Raw genomic sequence first — 18,460 nt, 5'->3', positions numbered from 1 at the left:
CACTTGTAGATGGGGGTGCATGGGGGTAAGGCAGGGCCGGAGTCGGGATCAGGTAGAAGCTGTGCACATTGACTATTTTATTACTTTATCCATGTAAACCCTTCCAAGGTTTCAAGTCATTTCACTTCCTGACCTCGTTAGAGCCCAACCAATCCCAAGCAGGACAGAGGCCACTTTCTTACACGTGACAAATGAGAAAACAGGTGAACTTGGGAAAATCTATGGAATTCCACTGAACTGACGCTTCAAGTTGGGGTTGAGATAAGTAAGAGGGTCCTACAGTGGGCTAAAGAATGTCCCCACCCCCAAATCTGTGTCCTCATGGAACTTCAAAATGTCACCTTATTTGAAAATAGGGTCTTCAGAGATAAGCTCAGTAATCGGCAATTAGTTAAGATCTTGAGATGAGATCATCTTGCATTTGAGGGGAGGGTAAATTCAATGACTAATGTCCTTAGGCCAAGAGGAGAGGACACAGAAAAGAACAAGGAAGAAGGTCACCTGAAGACAGGCAGAGCCCGGAGCGATGTGGCCACAAGCCAAGGAACCCTGGAAACCACCAGGAGTGGATGAGGCAGGGAAGGAGTCTCCCGGGAGGGACCATTGCCCGCCAACACCTCGCTTTCAGATTTCTTGGCCTCCACAACCCGGAGACAATACATTTTGGTTGTTTTAAACACCAGCTGAGATACTTCGTTAGGAAAGTCCTCGGGAACAAAGGCAAAGACTGAAAGCCTTTTAGTCTCCTGCCTTCCATTCCTTTGTTTCCAGGGTCTCGTGTTCTAGCTAGCTCTGCCATCACTGCTGCGTCCCTTTCCAGCCACCTCACCATCAGTTTGGTGCCATGCACCCTGAGCTCATGGTGATACACTAAGGTCAGGTGCTGGGGAGCTATGTCAGGGAGGGGAGCCACTTCCAAGGTGCGACTGGACTTGCTCAGTACTAGAGACTTCTGATCCTGGGAAGCTCCTTAACTCCCTCCAGACAAGGGTGCTGGACGCCATCTTATATTGGCTTGCTTAGGGCCACAGGATAGATGAATAGACGTTACTTCTCAAAACCTCACCTCCCTTAAGATAACACTGGCACTGTTCTCACCGGACCCTGAAAGGAAGCGGGCATTATCTCCATTTAGTAGAAAACTTAGTTCAAAGTGAGTCAGGGACTTGCCGGGCAGGGCTGGGATTTGCACTTGAGAATGGTGACTCCCTTGAGCCCAGAACCCTCACGCCACAGCTCCCTGAAAGCTAGATGGTGGTTACTATGATCTTCACTTAAAGGTGGGAACAGTTCTAGGGCTTAAGCAGACTTTTAAGTTCATTGAGCTACTCAGCAGTGTTGAAAAGGAGAAAACAGGCCCAAAATGGAGTCACTCATGTTAAAGGCTCCACATCAGCAAGGACTTAACACCTAACCTAACGCAGGTTCAAACCTCAGCCCTGCCTCCCCTCCCGGAGAATGTGACATTTAACCAGCCAACCTAGAAATTCTTGGTTAGCAGGACGCGGTCATCCCTCTGTACACCTCCCCACCTCCCCCCCGCCCCCCTGCCCCAGAGTGACCTTGCCTGAAATAATGCATTCTTTGCTAATAATTCCCTTTTTCTCTGCCCCTTCTTTGCCTTTAAAAACCTCCCATTTTGTAGATCTCCTTGGAACTCCTTTCCACTTCCTAGATGAGATGCCTCCTGATTCATGAATTGTTTACTAAAGACAATTCGATCTTCAAATTTACTTAGTTGAATTTTGTTTTTTAACAGCACATAGGCTGCTGGAACCCACACTCTGGGTCCTCAGTTCTGGGGGGTCCTTCTCGGCATGGGGCATAGTTTGTGGCCTCTAGCACTGGGAGAACATGACCTGAGCCTCTGTCTAGAACAGCACATCCAGCTTTAGACAAAGCCAGGTTCTGAGATGCCAGAGAGATCCACAGCAGGGCAGTGGTCTGGATTATTTCTCCGGCATGTTCTAGAACCACCCGGGCCTGGGCAGGCTCCCGTGGCTTGAGGCCTCACAGCACATTCTTACCCGCGACGTGGGGTGGTGGCCTCAGCCCCGGGCAGAGGGGCTCTGGAGCAGGGCTGAGGGGAGTGGTATGGTCAGTCCCAGCAAGCCAAGGGGCCAGTGTAGGTAGCCAGTGGGATAAAGGTCTGCAGATCAGCCTCAGGGCCAGGGCGATAGACTGGAGGCCAGCAAAACAGGGGTGCGGGGAGGACAGTTTAGCCCCAAGCCAAATCGGAGCAAGGGGAGCTGCGGCCGCACCACAGTAACAGTTCCGGACTCTTTGGCAGACTTTATGCGTCTATAAATAGCCAAGCGATAATAACAATTTCCTGGATGGAAANTCCTAATTAGGCCCTCTGACTGCTCCCCTTCCTCCCAGCACCCAGGGTGCTCCTGGGCCTCAGAATGATGATTAATGACATATTTACTGTGTGTGGGCATGTGCTTTTCTGGGAAATAAAAATTCTGGTTCAAGTTGTTTGTTCCACCTAATTAGAGAAAAGGGAGATGTGTTCATTAGCCAAGGGGAGAGCGAGGGGAAGGCAGGGCCCTAGGAGCTGGCGCCCCCTGGGAGGCTCCCAGAATCTCACCCTGAGCCCCAGCTCCTGGGGATCCAGACCCTGGGCAGAGGAGAAGCCCCGTGCGCAGGCGTGGAGTAGGCTGTTCCTGGGGAGTAGGCCAGGGAGGTGGGCCACCCCGCAGGTGTAAAACTGAACCCTGTCTGGCCCCGTGGCCCGTCTGCTTGGCGGACCGTGCTTGGCCTCAGGCCCAGTTCTCAATCCAATTTTTCTTCCTTCCTCATTTCTTCCTCATCTTCCCTCCTCTTCTTTCTCTTTTCTCTCTTCTTTTCCTACATTTCCCTCTTACAGATCTCTCCAGTCTCCCCTTAACTCACATGCAAATGAAGCCTCTGGAGTTGGTAGCCTTGAAGGTACAGGCCAAGTGGAACATTCTATCATTTGGTTCTTATCACAGCCAGCTTCCCCTCCCCTCGCTGTTCCTTCTCCCGGTCTTCCCTTCACTGAACTTGGCTCTGGGGACACACCTTGGGCTCCAGCCTACCAGCTCCTGCTCCAGAACCCTTCATTAAGATGCAGATCAGCTCAGGGAGTGTAAGTGGATGATTAATGGCAAGTCACTTTGTTTCTGGGGCCACCACCTCCAAGGCCAGGGTCAGCCCTCCCTCCAGCCTGGTGGGCATGAGTGTGCTGCCGAACTCCAGCCTCAGTCACCCGGCCTGCCTCATGGGACTCTGATGGCAGCTCCCGCGGCTCTACCTGGACCCAGCCCATCCACGTGCGTAGATACGGAGCAGGGCAGGTGCGCAGGAGTGTCAGGGTAGAAGCCTTCGTGCGTGGGCGTCCACTCTTCTATCTGTGTCTGTTGGTCTCCATCCACTAAGGACTTCCAAAGAGCTTTCCAGACTGTCCCAGAGGTTGTGTGGGGTGTCTCATAAACTGCTTGCCCCTTGCAGCTTCCTGTGGACCCAGCCCCACTGCGCCGTCCTTAAGGGCAGGCACTTGGCATTCAGTTGGCAGTGTCCTGGAGGAGGGGCTGGGGGACAGAGCGCACCCTGTGTGCAGTAGTCCAACAGCGGCTGCTCTGCTTTTCCCAAAGCCCCAGGGCCTCAGCCAGGCTGCGCCACGACAGATGGGAGGCCTGGTGATGTCTTGGTGGGAACCACAGGTGACTTGATGGGTGGAGTGGGGTGGATATTTGAGGTTTGGAAGGAATGCAGGGGTGGGCGCCTCAACCCTGACACTAAATATGGGAAACTCATTGATATGCAAACAGCCTGGAAAGCCCTTGAGTGAGGCCTGATTGCCTGGCAACAAGGCCTCCTCTCTTCTCCCTTCCTCACTCACCTCCCCCACCTGCTGTGTCCTTTTTTTTTTTTTTTAAATCTACTCTCTGCTTCCTTTTTTTATAGCTGCCAGGGGGAATCCATTAGGGCCTGCGGTCACGTGGCTTGAAAGGAAGGTGGAGAACCACAGTGTCGTTTGCCCCAGACCCCACACCCTCAGGGACCCCAGTCTTGTGCCTTCGGTGAGAACGGATACCCTTCACAAAGGAGGCCAAAATGAGTGGCAGTGGCCATGCTGGGTAGAGACTCTAAGCCCTTAAGATAAACAGAGGGGAGATGGGGGCAGACTAGTGGGGAGAGAATGCACCGTGGAGGGGGCTCGTGGAGGAAGCTGGTCCCAGTGAAGGCCTTAAGGAATGTTTTGCCAGGGTTCCTCTTAGCATGGGCCCTAAGGAGGCTCCTGGTCCTGATGGTGGGTGGGTGGTGGCTCCCTGGAGAGGAGGGAGCAGAGAGGTAGGGTTGAGGAATAACAGGCTTCAAGGTAGATACATACATTACTGGGGTGGGGGGTGTCCTAAGACCAAGCAGCCTTCCTTCCTGCTCCCCCTCCCCCATCGGGGTCAAGGCTGCATCCTGCCACCTGGCCATTGTTGGGGAAGTAGCAGATGGAGCCAGAAGCTGGCTCTCCAGGAAGATTTCTCTCTGGGCTCAGCCCATCTTGTCGTTCCCCCTTCCCCCTAACCTGTCGTGCCTTGCCTGGCTTGTGTATCTGCTGGCTTCCCGGATGAATGCCATGTGGCCTCCCCGCTGGTGCCCGGCCCAGAGAAGGCAGCCTGAGGCTGGGCATCCGGGAGGAGAGGACCGTGAAGAGAGGCCCTGCTGCCAGCTCCCATGCTGCTGCAGTCAGACACCCGCCGGGAGTCCCAGGCACGCGCACCCAAGCGACCTGGCCGGGAGGGGTCTGGTGACAGCATGTTTAAGGAGCGCACCGCAGCCTGTGCTGGCGGGTGGGCCAGACGGTGCTTCTTTTTCCCGATTGACCTCCCAGGGCAAGGGGCTTGGCCATCCTCAGCCACACTCTCTTCCACGCCACCAGTTCACCCTTCCCCTGTTTCCCTGCTGCGGGACAGCAGAAAGAAGGTCGTAGGAAACCAGGGCAGCTGTGTGACCCCTGAGCAGGGAGAGCTGGGGTGGGTGAGCCAGAGCTCCGAGAGGAGGCTCTAACACTCCTGATGCTCTGACTCTATGCCAGGGGCCTTCAGTGCATAATTCCTTTTAGGTCTCTCAGCCATCCTCATGGGTGTCCATGGTTAATAGCATCCTGTTTTGCAGCTGGGCAAACTGAGGCAGAGAGATTAAGTTACCATAACATGCGACGGAGCCCTACCAAGATGTGAGCATTCTCATCTAGGAAAGCGGATAGCAAGGTGAGCCCTGGGGCCCGTGGGGGATCAAGTGAGGGCCGGGCAGGGATGCTAACAGCCAGGCATGCTTCTCATTCAAGCCTCACAGCCATCTTTTTGGTGTGGGCTGCGCTGGCTCCCACTGTATAGATGGGGACACTGAGGCACGGCATGGTTAGGTAGCTGGAAGGTGGTGGAGTCTGGATTCAAAGTGAGGCTGCCCAGCTCCCGGTTCCAGGGGCTGACCCACCCCCATGTGACAAATACCGAGGGCATGAGACCTGAGGGCTGTTGGGGCTGCCCGGGGCTGGGGGGAGTTCCCTTCTGCAGACGTTGGGTGTAGTTTGATTGTGTGTGCACTTGTGTGCTCTCTCAACCTCTCTCTCTCTCTCTCTCTCTGTCCGTCCATCTCTCTCTCGGCCCTGTCTGTTTCAGCTGCTCATGGCCCCGGCCCCTCATGCATAGCTTGTCTGGGGCTGCTCTACCCGCAAGGTGTCGGAAGTGCCTGTGTTAATGGTCCCTGCAGTCCCGGAAGAAGCGGGAAGGCAGAGGGGTGGGCTCTGATAGCCCGCAGAGCCGATTCCATACGAACACTGCTGGTCACTCACCCTCTCCGTGTGCTCCAAGTCGTATGTTTACACCTTGTCAGAGCTGGCAGGCACCTGTTACGGACCCAGCTATGTCCCCCCAGAATTCATACGGAAAAGCTCTGCCCCCCAATGTGACTATATCAGGCTACGGGGCCTTTAAGGAGGTAACTGAGGTTAAATGAGGTCCTAAGGTGGGGGCCTGACCCAATAGCACTGGTGTCCTTATAAGGAGAGGAAGAGACACCAGAGATCTGTCTCTCTGTACACACAAAAGAAAGGGCATGTGAAGACACAGAGAGAGCGTGCGCCATCTGCCAAGCAGAGAGATCTCACCAGAAAGCAGCCCTGCCGGCACCTTGATCTTGGACCTCCAGTCTCCAGACTTGGGAGAAACAAATGCGTGTTGTTGAGGCTACTGGTCTGTGGTATTTTGTTATGGTGGCCCAAGCCTGCTAATTCAGAGGGTCCGATCCAACCCCCTTGTTTTTCATGGGAGAGGAAACTGACGCCTAAGGAAGAGGTTCACAGAAAAGTGTCTGGAACGCTGGCCGCTCGCTGCCCAGTGCTGTCACTCGGGTCATGGGCCTGCAGGAGTGTGAACGAGATTGGGTGGGGCAGAGGGGCTGCCAAGCTCTCAGAGGGGCCGAAGGCACACGCATGAGGGCAACATGCTGGGGGCAGGGTGGCCCCTGGATAGGTTCAGCAGGGTGGCTCTGACCTTTCTCTTTACCAGATGGGGGTGCGTCCTCTGCTGGAAGTAAACTTTGGCACGGGCCAGACTAGCACTGCACAGAGGAAGGAACACTCCTCACCTTCGTCCTTATCTGGGTGATATACTCTCTGTGCCATAGTTTTGTATTTCATAACACAATGGGTTGGCTCCAGCCCAGGATGAGGGAGGAATTTATTTCTCAATGGGCAGCTTCCCCCTGCGTGGACTTGTGCATTTTGTCCTGGGTTCTGGCATCAGGCTCAGAGTGGGGCCTTGATGGGCAGCCCTGGGGCTGACTCTAAGGTGGGGTGGTCAGCTTCAGATAGGAAGGACACACCCTCAGAGAAGCATCAGTCCTGCCTCATACCCTCCACTGATGGTGAAAGCCGTGCTTATATTTTCTTTAAACAATTTTTTTAATGTTTATTTATTTTTGAGAGAGACAGAGACAGAGACAGAGCCTAAGCGGAGGAGGGGCAGAGAGAGAGGGAGACACAAAATCAGAAGCAGGCTCCAGGGTCTGAGCTGTCAGCACAGAGACCGACGCAGGGCTTGAACTCAAACCATGAGATCATGACCTGAGCTGAAGTCAGAAGCTTAAGCACCTGAGCCACCCAGGTGCCCCTTCCTTATCTTTTCAAGACCCAGGGAGAGGAGCTGGTGGCTGGGTGGGAGTGTGGCACAGGTCATGCATCTCCCCACTTTCTGAAGCCACGGAGAGCCACAGGGAGAGGAGAGACGTCTAGCTTCAGGGCCAGGGCATGCTGGCTGGCCCCGGGGCCTGCCACTCTCAGCAGCCGCCCTCTGTGAGGCAGCACTGAGAGGAACACAGCAAGAAGTGAAGCCCCTGACATCGTGAGACTGGCCTTCCGGCCACTCGCCAACTGAGAAGGGCAGTTACTTCTCTTGTCAGGCCTCGGTTTTCTACCCACGGAGGGCGGAAGGGTCGTCAGGAGACAGAGGGAGCAAGGGGAAAACACGGTGTAAGTCTTTGTTGTAGTTTTGTGGGGAAGAATGGCCAAGGTGGCGGCGGGGGGAGGGGGGGGCAGCTGAAACGGTTTAGGATTGGGTGGTTTGAACAATTTTCACAGGCTCTAGGAGTGATCTCCAGTTATCCAGTACCCAGCCCTGAGGATTTAGGGTAGGAGGACTAGCACCTGGGGCTGCCAGCCTGATAAAGGAGGTGGTGAGGGTATGGACAGCGGGATTGTTAGGTTTGCATAGCAAAGGCCTGTTCTCAGCACCTTGGTTTGCCATCTCCAGGAATTAGCTAACCTTGGGAGGGGCAGTCTCTCCTCATCTACAAGGCTTTGAGGTGTCAAGGCATCAGAAAAAATATGGAAAATGAAAGACTTAACTAATAAGGGGCCCATTCAGGACATTTCCCGCTCATGGTGCCTCATGTAAATGACAGAAAGGCACCCCTGCAGGTGGATAGAGCAGGGTGCAGGGCGCGGTAAGGGATTATGGGCTAGGTTCCAGCCTTCTCTGCCTGGCCCCTGAGTCAGGCAACTGGGGCAGGGGAAAACCTAAACAGCCTTCCCCAGTAGCCCTGGAAAGGTGGCCAGATTTAGCAAATAAAATATCGGACGCTCAATTAAATCTGAATTTCAGATACACCATGAATAATTGTTTTAGTAGAAGTATGGTGCATAATTATGCCTCACGCAATATCTGGGACATACTTATTTGTAACTGGGGTCCTGTATTTTATCTGGCAACCCTAGGCCCTGGCCACTTCTGTCCCCGAGTCTCCTCCTTCCACCATACTTTGTTCTTAGGGTCTTGACCAAGCCCAGTAATTACTCCAGGAAAGAAGAGAGAAGGCGGAGTTACAGAGTCGGGGAGAGAAAAAAGGTCAGATAAATAGAAACACAACATGAGAGGAGAAAAGTGACATACGGTCGAGAGAGAAAGACACAGAGAGAACAAAGAGTGAGAGAAGAAAGCACACGCAGAGGGAGCAAGGATAGAGTTGGGGAGTGCTTGCTCTCCCCACACAGCCCCGCCCCGCGCCCACGAGGCCCCGCCCCATCCCCGCGAAGCCCCGCCCTCCCTCCTGCCCCCAGGCCTCACCTTGGAGTAGGTGGCCCCATTGATGACCTCTCCCTTCCGCAACCAGATGATGGAGGCTGCAGGCTTGGCATTGTCTGCGTGGCAGGTGAGGTTGAGTGGGTCCCCGGCCCTCAGGCTGATCACAGGGCCCCCCAGGATGACCGGGTCGTCAGGCGGCACTGCGGGGAGAGGAGCGCAGAGGTCAGGCTGAGGGCGCCCCTCGCCACGGGCAGGGCAGGCAGGCTGGGCTGGCTGGATTTTATGGAACCCATGACAAACAGTAATTATCATACTTTAATAAAATGTATAATCCCCTTGTATTATAACAATAATAGCAACAACGGCAATAATCCCTGACATATGCAGTGCATGTTTATTTGCAGACAATGTTCATGCCATAATCTCATCCGACACTCACGACGGGCCTGTGAGGGGACAGGACAGGCATCATTAGCCTCATTTCACAGATCGGGAAGCAAAACGCCGCTGCCTAGATAATATCTGTACTTTCCTTCTTTTTAACTTCTGTCTCTTTTTTAAACAAAGCACTGGTACATCTGTTGCCTGATTTAATCCTCACAATAGTCTTGCAAGGTAAACATTATTATTATCCCAATTACACAGATCCGGAAATCGAGGCTCAGCAGGATTAAATGGCTTGCTCAGGGTCGCTCCGGGAATGAGCCGAATGAGCACCAGAGCCGGGGCTGCGAGCAGGGGCCTCGGACACACCTGCAGCTCCCAGCCAGCCCCTTCCCTTGCGTGGGGCAGGTGACAGGGGAGGGGACTCCTCGGAAGGCTGAGGCAGTGTTTCAGAGGGGCTGTATGACCCCTGGTATCTCCTTAGTGCTGGATTCTTCCAGAGTGGCTCCAACGGCCTCATCCCGCAGTCAGGAGTCTCTGCTGCCCACTTTCCCGGCTGCATTTTATAACAGGGTGGTGGGAGATGCGGGGCTCTTGAGACAGGAGTGCCCAGGGGCAGGACTTCCAGGGCAGGGGCTGCGGCTCCCACCCTGCCCGGCACAGGGCCCAGGGCCTGGTGGCACAAACTCCATAAACATTTGCCAAGTCCCTTGGAGTCGCCCCTTTGATCCCCATGACGACCATGGGACGGAGGATGGGCAGGTATGATGATACACCACCATCACTTGGAGAGGAGGTCCAGAGAAATGAAGTGGCTGGCCTAAGGGCATAGAACCTCTTCTCAGAGGAAACTGGGTGAGGAGATGGGGTCCTCGCACAAAAGACCTTTGCACCGTTGCCAGAGGAGGTCCATCCCTCCCCCCAGGTCCTGTGCAAGTTTCTGCAATATGGGCTCTGGGAAGACAGACGAGGCAAAGCCAGACAGCAGGGTCCAGCCTCGGCCCCTCAGGGCACGCTCCCACAACCCTCCTGGCCTCCCTTCCCTGCCCAGGGCCTCCCCCCTTCCTCTCTCCCCTGCCCAGGGCCTCCCCCCATCTGCCACTCTCCCCATGCACTCAGGCTCCTGAGGAAACTCCAGGTAAATGCCCAGAGCAGCACACCTTCAGCTAGGGGCCCTGCCCTGTGCCCTCCCAGCCCGGAGGAAGCCCAGCTCAGAACTGTAGCCCAGTGGGTGCCCACCCCCAAGTTTCGATTTTCTGAGGAAAAACAAACCATCAGGGCTTCCAAGACGCTACCAGCATCCAGGACTCCCCCCGCGGTGCTGGCCCAGGGAGGAAGTTGGCCTCGTCCAACCAGCATGGCCTCCCCAGGGGGCTCAGGGCTCAGGCAGAGGTTGGTTGTGGGCTGGGTGATAAGGACAACCCCCCGCCCCCTGCGAGCCCCAAACTCCCTCATTAGTGCCAATGGCCTCCTTGGTGCTGGTGTGACCAGAGAGCAAAAGTGGGGGCTAATGAGGGCTTTCCACAAATGGGGGGTGGGTGTGACAGCTGCTGATGATGGGGTTTTGTCTCTAGGCAACGGGCTGGGACTTTCTTCTGCGGTGGCAGCTTTCTCTCCATTAGGTGCCCAGGATGGAGCGCTCTAGCTGAGCCTGAGGAGAGCCAGGGGCGTTGGAAAGAACCATGGGGAGCTCTGGGAATAATAGAAGAAACACCTGGCCATCCTGGTCTCCGTGGATGAGCCAAGGGGGGTGGTCTTGTGGAAGGTGCCCGAAGTTGGAGGGCAAATCGGGGAAGGCTGTCCCTCCTCCTGGCTTTATTTCACCAGATACAGCATACGAAAGGACACCAGGAGATCTGGAAAGTTCTTTCTGGCGCCGACATTTCTTGGGTCTGAGACAGTACTTCTCAACCTTGGTTGCGTATTGCCGTCTCCTGGGGGCGATTTAAAAAACTCCTGTTGGCAGACTCCCAGTCTCTGGAGGTGGACCCCAGGCATCAGGAGGTTTTAGAGCTCCCTGGAAGAGTCTGGTGCGGGGCCAAGTTTGAGGACCCTCTCTGGGCCTTTGCTCAGGTGCACCGCACACTGTGATCACAGTGTGGAGCCCAAGGAGGGAGGACTTTCTCAAAACCAAAGGGGCCAGGCTTCCTTCTTGCTGCCTAGCCTTGTGTTCTGGAATATTGGATTAGAGGGTGCGCAGAGGCGGGAAGGGGGGAGGAGGACACTTTCGTGAGTACCCAGGCACACACACACACACTCACACACACCCCCCAAGCCGCAGAATGGGTCCTGATTATATCTTCCCAAATAAGTGGTTATCATGCGGTTATTCATGTAGCTATGCATTATTGATTGGCCTTCGCCTCGCTGCACACCAGATGGGGTAGGAGGGGGTGCGGATGGGGCCGGGGTGTGTGGGGTGGGAGTGGGTGAGGAGGGAGGATGTTTGGGGGCCACAAGGCTGAATAGAAATCAATAGTTGCTCTTGGCAGCTGTTGCTCCGAAGGAAGGGGGCAACTCATTACGTCTCCATTCAGGCTTGGGGCCCGGAGCTGGGGCTGCCAGGTTGGGGCTGGGGGGAAGGCGCCAGCAGCCTGAGCCTGGAGATGCATTATTCATACCTCGCCCTCACAGGATTGGTTATTATCCTGAACCACTATAGAGTTTGGTCTCCTAATTTTTAATCACAGGGAAGGTGGAAGCGTTAGCCTTTTGTGATTAATCCGGAGATAAAAATAGTTGACTGTTTTGGTGTTATGCTGGTTGTCAGTCATGAAGAAATGCGTTAACTGTTGGGTGACTGAGGCCCGGGGAAGGCCCGGGTGCACCCCAGGCAGAGCCGGTCTCCAGAGTTGGGTGTAGGCCAGGAAGGGCCACAACCCTGCCTCAGGCAGGGGCTGCTTGTGGAAGGAATGGATCATGCCAATTACAGCTGTACCATTGTAGGGGTGCTTGGCCCTTGCACTTTGCTCTCCTATCATCCAGGATTGGGGCAGGCAGCTGGGGGCGTCTCCCCTTCGCCCTGCAGACTGGACCACACATGTGGGTGGGCAGTGTGGAGCACCCATCTCTCTCGCTGCACCAGAGGGGGCCCTTGAGGACTTTTCTCAGAGCTCTGCTGCCAAGGGCGAGGGGGCTTGTGTGGCGAGGTGTTGCAGGGAGATGTGGTTGAGTTCTGCATTGATATAGAAGGAGACTGGAGCCAGAGAGCACAACTGTTGCCCAAAGTTACCAGTTAAGGAGGGCGCAGAAGCACGGGAATGGGCTTGGGAAGTGCCTCTTGGTTCCACCAGGGAGGTAAAGCTTTCATCTGTTTTATATATTAAGGCTCTTTGTACTGTCTTAGTAAACAAGAGATTCTGTGGCTAAAAGCCACAGCTAAAAGCTGATGCAGCCCCACAGCTGTCTCTAAGAACGGATCCCATGATCAGAAGGCCTTGAGCTTTGGGACTAGAGCATATGCTACGGGTGACCACCTGCCTGTTCTTCCCACTGGCCACCAGCTGGACAGAGGGCAAAATGGTGCTGGGGTCAGTGGGTTTCTACGATTTCTGGAATTGCTCACTGCCCCTGCCCAGCGACTTTATAGCATCAAGCTCACTTGGCTCACTGGTCTTGGTTTGCCCGGTTGGCCAACCTTATGGGGACAGGCTGGGAAAATGCCCTTGGCGCCAGGCCAAGGGCAGCACTGTGGGGGCACCCTCCAAAATCCAGGTGGTCCCTAAGTAGGCCCCCAGCCAGGCTTCCGATATTCCTCGGAGGCTCCGTCAGCCCAGATGGGGCCCGTCAGCCGACAGAGGCCAGCAGCAGGGGTGTGGAGGGTTAGGCTGCCCAGTGACTTCTGGACAAGGAAGAGTGGGAGGTCAGCCAGGCCACCTTCCTGCCCCCAACGGCATGGTGGTGCACCTTGCAGACGCTAAGCTCTTTGGAGGCCAATTCTGGGTCTCATTCACACACACACAGTGCATTCTCCACAAGTGGTCTATTAAGAACATGAATCCGGTTGTGTCCCTTCTGGGTTTCACACCTGCCAGTGGCTCGCACTCTACCTAGAACGTAGTTTGAACTCCTCTCTGTTGTCTACAAGCACCCACACCTTCAGCCGTGGGCTGCATCTGAGACTGCCTTCATTCCACTCCTCGCCCACTCTACCCTGCCCACCACCTTTCTGTTTGCCGAACAAGCCCAGCTCACCCCTGGCCCAGGCTTTGCCCTTGCTCTTCTCTGCAATCTCTTTTCTGTATTCTTGTCCTGCCAGCTTCTTCCTGTCAATGAGGACACAGCTTAAATGTCATATCCTCAGCAGGGCCTGGCCACCCCATACAATAGCCCCTCCATTATTCTCTGTTAGAACCCCCCTCCCCCCACTTTATTTTCTTTATCACCAGGTTCATTTATTGTCTGTCTTCCCATATTACAAAGGTGGCTTCCTGACACCAAAGAAAGACCTTATCTGTCCAGGTTATTGCACTGATCCGTGTCTGGATCAGTGCCTGGCATACAGTAGGAGCTTAAGAATTTGTTGAGTTAATAAACTGAAGGTTGTTGGCTGGGAGGTCTGTCAGGGGCGTTGACTTTTGCGGTCAGCACTTTTTACAGTCTGTGCCTATGTGTGTGTGTGTGTGTGTGTGTGGTGGGGGTAGAGTTGGGGTGGTGGATGAGTGAGTGTTGGGGGGGTAGCAAAGAGGGGGCGCCTGCTAGCCCTTCCGGGGACAGCTGTGCGGAAACTGTGGTATGAGGCTGGGGGACTGGCTGCTTCCTGTCATTTCTGGAGAGGGGAGTGTGGGCTGGGATGGCTTGGGGGTGGGAGTGGGGGTGGTTCTCAGCCCGTTTTCGAGGTAGCACCATGCCTTCTGGTGAGAGCGGCACCAGCCCGATTTGGATCACAGGCTGGGGAGAAGGCTGCAAGCTAAGCATGGTGACAGATCAGAGACACTTGGCCGAGAGCAGGATGAGGTTTGCTGCTGTCACTGCTCTTTGTTTTGAGGCCTCGGTATTCAGCCCTAAGGGACCCAGATGCTGTATGATGTGAGCTTAGTCCGTGCTGGGAGTGCCAGAACTGACCCCACGGAGGGAGAATCCCAGGCACACCTCTGTCTCTAGCTTCAGGCCTGCAGGCCAACCAGCAATCAGCCTTATTCCCTTCTACCCTCTGCCCTTTATCCTTCCCTTTTGTTCCTTCAGCTTCTTCCATGTCGCAATCTGAGCATCAAATGTTTGAGTCATACCAGACACAGCCTGCCCTCTTGAAGCTGTTGGGGAGAACTTTATTACTCAAAGCATGTGCCCAGGATGGACCAGTAGCCACTGCCTCCCCTGGGAGCTTGTTTAGAAAGGCAGATGCGGGGCGCCTGGGTGGCTTAGTCGGTTAAGCGTCCGACTTTCGCTTAGGTCATGATCTCTCGGTTTGTGGGTTCGGGCCCCACGTCGGGCTCTGTGCTGACTGCCAGCTCAGAGCCTGGAGCCTGTTTCAATCTGTGACTCGCTCTCTCTCTGACCCTCCCCTGTTCACGCTGTCTCTCTCTCTCTCTCCTAGAAATAAATAAAACATTAAAAAAAAAAAAAAGAAAGGCAGATGCTTGGGCTCTACCTCAGGACCTCCCGAATCAGAACCGGCATTGAGAAAAAACACCAGCTAATTTGTTTGGACCTCAGTGTTTGAGGAGCACTGCTCTGGAGGGCTCCTACAATAATTACAGACTGATGAACACTTTGAAGCAAGGGCTTATTGGCCAATGAGAGCACACAGGGTGTGGTTGTCCCTTGGTTAGTGCCCCGCTCCTTCCACGACTTCTTGGCACTTCCGTCAGAGAGAGGGTGTCTGCTGCTTGCTGGATCCTGGATTTGAAGTCAGAGCCCAGCATAAGCCTGTTTCGAAACAGTTTCCTTTGCCCAAGGCATGTCTTTAACTTGGAATGCTAGAGTTCTCATTCCCTGTCTTCTCCTGAGTCACTGTGACCAGCCTTCAGACATAGCTAAGGGATTTCCCAGTCTCTAGGCCTTTTCAGAATCTCCTGGTTGGGCCAAGTGACTTTTGTCTGTGATCCCAAAGGATCCTGGGCATTCTTCTATCTCGGTAGCTAACCTAGTCTGTGGACGTGATCTGCAGGTGTTTGTCTCTTGCCCAGACTGCACCCTGATTCATCCTGGATCCCCAGCACCTGGCATAGCGCCTGCCTCTTGGGATCCACCATATATGTTTGCTGAGCTGAACCTGGCTTGAGTCCAGCACTTTACAAGCTGTATGATTGTGGACAAGTTACATAATCTGCCAGCCCTCACCCTCTTATCTGAAAAGTGGGGTAATAAAGATACCTGCAGGATTATTATGAGGATTACTTTTATGATATGAAGAATGCAGAAAGAGCTTTGTAAAGGCTTATGCAAATACTGGTTATTATGTCCAGTTCTTAAGAATAATATCTAGTTTGGGTGCGCTATGCGAAAGACACTGTGCCAAGGGCCCTGTTGTTTTATCCTCATTATCCTTGCAAATAGGTACTACTGGCATCTTCCATATTGTAGAGTAGGATACACGCTCAGAGAGGGCAAATAGCTTGGTGAAGGTAACACAGCAGATAAGTGGTACAGTTGGAATTTAGATCCAGGTTTGTTTGACCCTATCATAATTTCTGCAAGGGTCAGAGCCACCCACAGGCCTGTCTGTAAAGCTGTAGCAGCCCTTCCCTGTCCTTTCCATCAACCCTCCTGCCCTCATCATGATCACTCATGATCACATATCCCCACACGGATGCCCGACAGGCTCTGACTATGCCGGTGGGCTCCCCTCCACAACCCAATTTCAGAGGGCTTTAGAAAGCACAGGCCTGGCTTGCAGCTGGTGCTTGAGAGATGTTGACTAAGGGTGTGGATGAGTGATTTTTGCTCTTCAGAGCCACCCAGTGCTCACTTTTGTCATTCTGCCCTGTTGTCAGGTTCTGGGCCACGGGTAATCCCAGCCTCCCGTTTCCTCACTCGCATGGATGCGCCACCTAATGGCCAAAGTACAGAACCGCAGAATGTCAAGACAGGACTGAGGATGCACCTGTTTTTTCAGAACTGCTTCTCAAGGCGAGTTCAACTGTCATTTGGAAAATCTGGATTGAGCACCCACTTTGTGCCAAGCCTGGTTTGAAGCTCTGGGGATGCAGAGCTCCAACCCTAGTGGGGTTTACATTCTAGTGTGAGAGCATAATATAATGTTGGGTTGATATAATATAATGCTATTAAGTACTAAGAAGAAAATAAGACCAGGTGGGGATCCTAAGTTGGCTCCAGGATTCTCTTCTGGCCTTTTCCTGTCCTTCTTGGATGTTATTTTCTGTCTTCCCTTAACCATAGGCCTTGTCAAGGGTTTGCCCTTTCCTGGCCCATGTCATTCCACACACTATTTATGGAGAAGCGCATCGCTTTCCTGTGAACTCGGCCAGCATCTGTATGTAGATAAATCCCAAACATGCATGCTTCCCATTTCAGGGAATGACACCATCATTTTTAGCGAAGCCAGAAATCTGCAAATCTTTCTGGACTGTACTCTCTTTTATCCTGTATTGCTAACCATCCTGGTTAATTCTCTGAAATATCTTTCAAATATATTTCTCCTTTTTCATTCTGAATAGTCTTCCTGGCTCAGGCGCTCAGCATTTCTTGCTTGCATTATAATACTTAACCCCCTCTCTCCCATCCCCCACACTGTCCCACAGTGATCTTTACAAATGTCTGGTTATCCATCCATTTATCCCCCCATTCCCTTACCATTTGCCGAATATCTAGCATTCCTTTGTTTAAAATTCAACTAAAAGGCAACCAAAGGAATGGGAGAAGACATTTGCAAGTGACATATCAGATGAAGGATTGGTATCCAAAATCTATAATGAACTTATCAAGCTCAACACCCAAAAAACAAATAATCCAGTGAAGAAATGAGCTAAAGACATGGACAGACACTTCTCCAAAGAAGACATCCAGTTGGCCAACAGACATATGAAATGATGCTCAACACCACTCAATATCAGGAAAATACAAATCAAAACCACAATGAGATAACACCTCACACCCATCAGAATGGCTAAATCAAGTTAGTCAACAACATATGTTGGTGAGGATGTGGAGAAAGAGGAGCTCTTTTGCACTGCTGGTGAGAATGCAAATTGGTACGGCCATTCTGGAAAACAGTGTGGAGGTTCCTCAAAAAATTAAAAATAGAACTACCCTATGACCCAGCAATTGCACTACTAGGTATGCATCCTAGGGATACAGGTGTGCTGTATCAAAGGGACACATGCCCCCCAATGTTTATGGCAGTGCTATCAACAATAGCCAAAGTATGGAAAGAGCCCAAATGTCTACTGATGAATGGATAAAGAAGATGTGGTATATATACATGATGGAGTATTACTCAGCAATCAACAAGAATGAAATCTTGTCATTTGTAACTATGTGGATGGAACTACAGGGTATCATGAGAAGCAAAATTAGTCAGAGAAAGACAATGACTTCACTCATATGAGGACTTTAAGATACAAAACAGATGGACATAAGGGAAGGGAAGCAAAAATAATATAAAAACAGGGAGGGGGACCAAACATAAGAGACTCTTAAATACGGAGAACAAACAGAGGGTTGCTGGAGGGGTTGTGGGAGAAGGCACTGGCTAAATGGGTAAGGGGCATTAAGGAATCTACTCCTGAAATCATTGTTGCACTATATGCTAACTAACTTGGATGTAAATTTAAAAAATTAATTAAAAAATCATTCAAAGGTCCCCCACTACCATCTGGATGAAGTCTGAACTTGTTGGCTTCTACCAACCTTTCCAGCCTCATTTTTTTCACCCCTTTTTAACACAAATTCCTTTTGTGGATAAGAATGACCTGTAATTCTTGGAATAAGTCACTCTTCCCCAATTGTCTCTCTCCCTTTGTTTGGCTAACTTGAAGGTCAAGCAGCTTGGGTTCAAATCCTCTGTCCTTTATTTATTAGCCTGTGGTCATGGGCATGTTGCTTAGCCTCTCTGTACCTCAGTGTCCTTATGTGTAAAGTCGAGGATATAATAAAACCAGAATTGCTGTGTAATTGCCAGGATCAAGTGAGCTGCCGTGTGGGAGAGCACTTTGTCAACGGTCTGACCTTGTACAGATGTGGGATGTTATTGGTTCTCCAAGCAGACAGGGCTCATTCCCTTGAAAGATGATGGGCAGGGGGCCTGGGGCTTAGAAGTCTGATGCTCTGTCTCTTTGCGAAAGTAGAGGTCGCTCTCGTTTTCTGCTGCCTGGTCCTCGGCAGGCACTGGGTGAAGACCCTGATGCCCACTCCCACGGGGTAACCCTATGCTGCTCTACGTGGCTTGGTTTCTCCTTCCTCCAGTGCCCCCACATTCTGTGCCCATAAAGGTGAAGCCATTACTGCTAGTTGACTACAGAGGTGTGTATGAGCCCAGCTGACCCCACGTGCAGCAGAGGTGTGCCATCTCAGCTGAGCTCAGCCACACTGCTGACTCACTAAATCCTGAAGTTGGGGGGGGGGGGGGG

General features: G+C 52.8%; 1 protein-coding gene across 5 annotated transcripts in view; it reads right to left on the bottom strand.

The window, feature by feature from the left end:
* KIRREL3 (kirre like nephrin family adhesion molecule 3) overlaps positions 1 to 18,460 on the bottom strand; it is a 543,582-nt gene that overhangs the window by 33,913 nt on the left and 491,209 nt on the right. For all 5 annotated transcript variants that reach the window (XM_077756553.1, XM_077756555.1, XM_077756554.1 and 2 more), the window contains exon 5: positions 8,589 to 8,746. In XM_077756553.1, the coding sequence (XP_077612679.1) occupies positions 8,589 to 8,746 (158 nt within the window). The remainder of the gene's footprint in view (positions 1 to 8,588; positions 8,747 to 18,460) is intronic.

This window comes from Crocuta crocuta, unplaced genomic scaffold (genome assembly GCF_008692635.1).
Source record: "Crocuta crocuta isolate KB4526 unplaced genomic scaffold, BGI_CrCroc_1.0 scaffold172, whole genome shotgun sequence".
In the NCBI taxonomy this organism is placed as follows: domain Eukaryota; kingdom Metazoa; phylum Chordata; class Mammalia; order Carnivora; family Hyaenidae; genus Crocuta; species Crocuta crocuta.
Note: the sequence above shows the minus strand (reverse complement) of the source record. Positions and strands in the feature narration are given on the sequence as shown.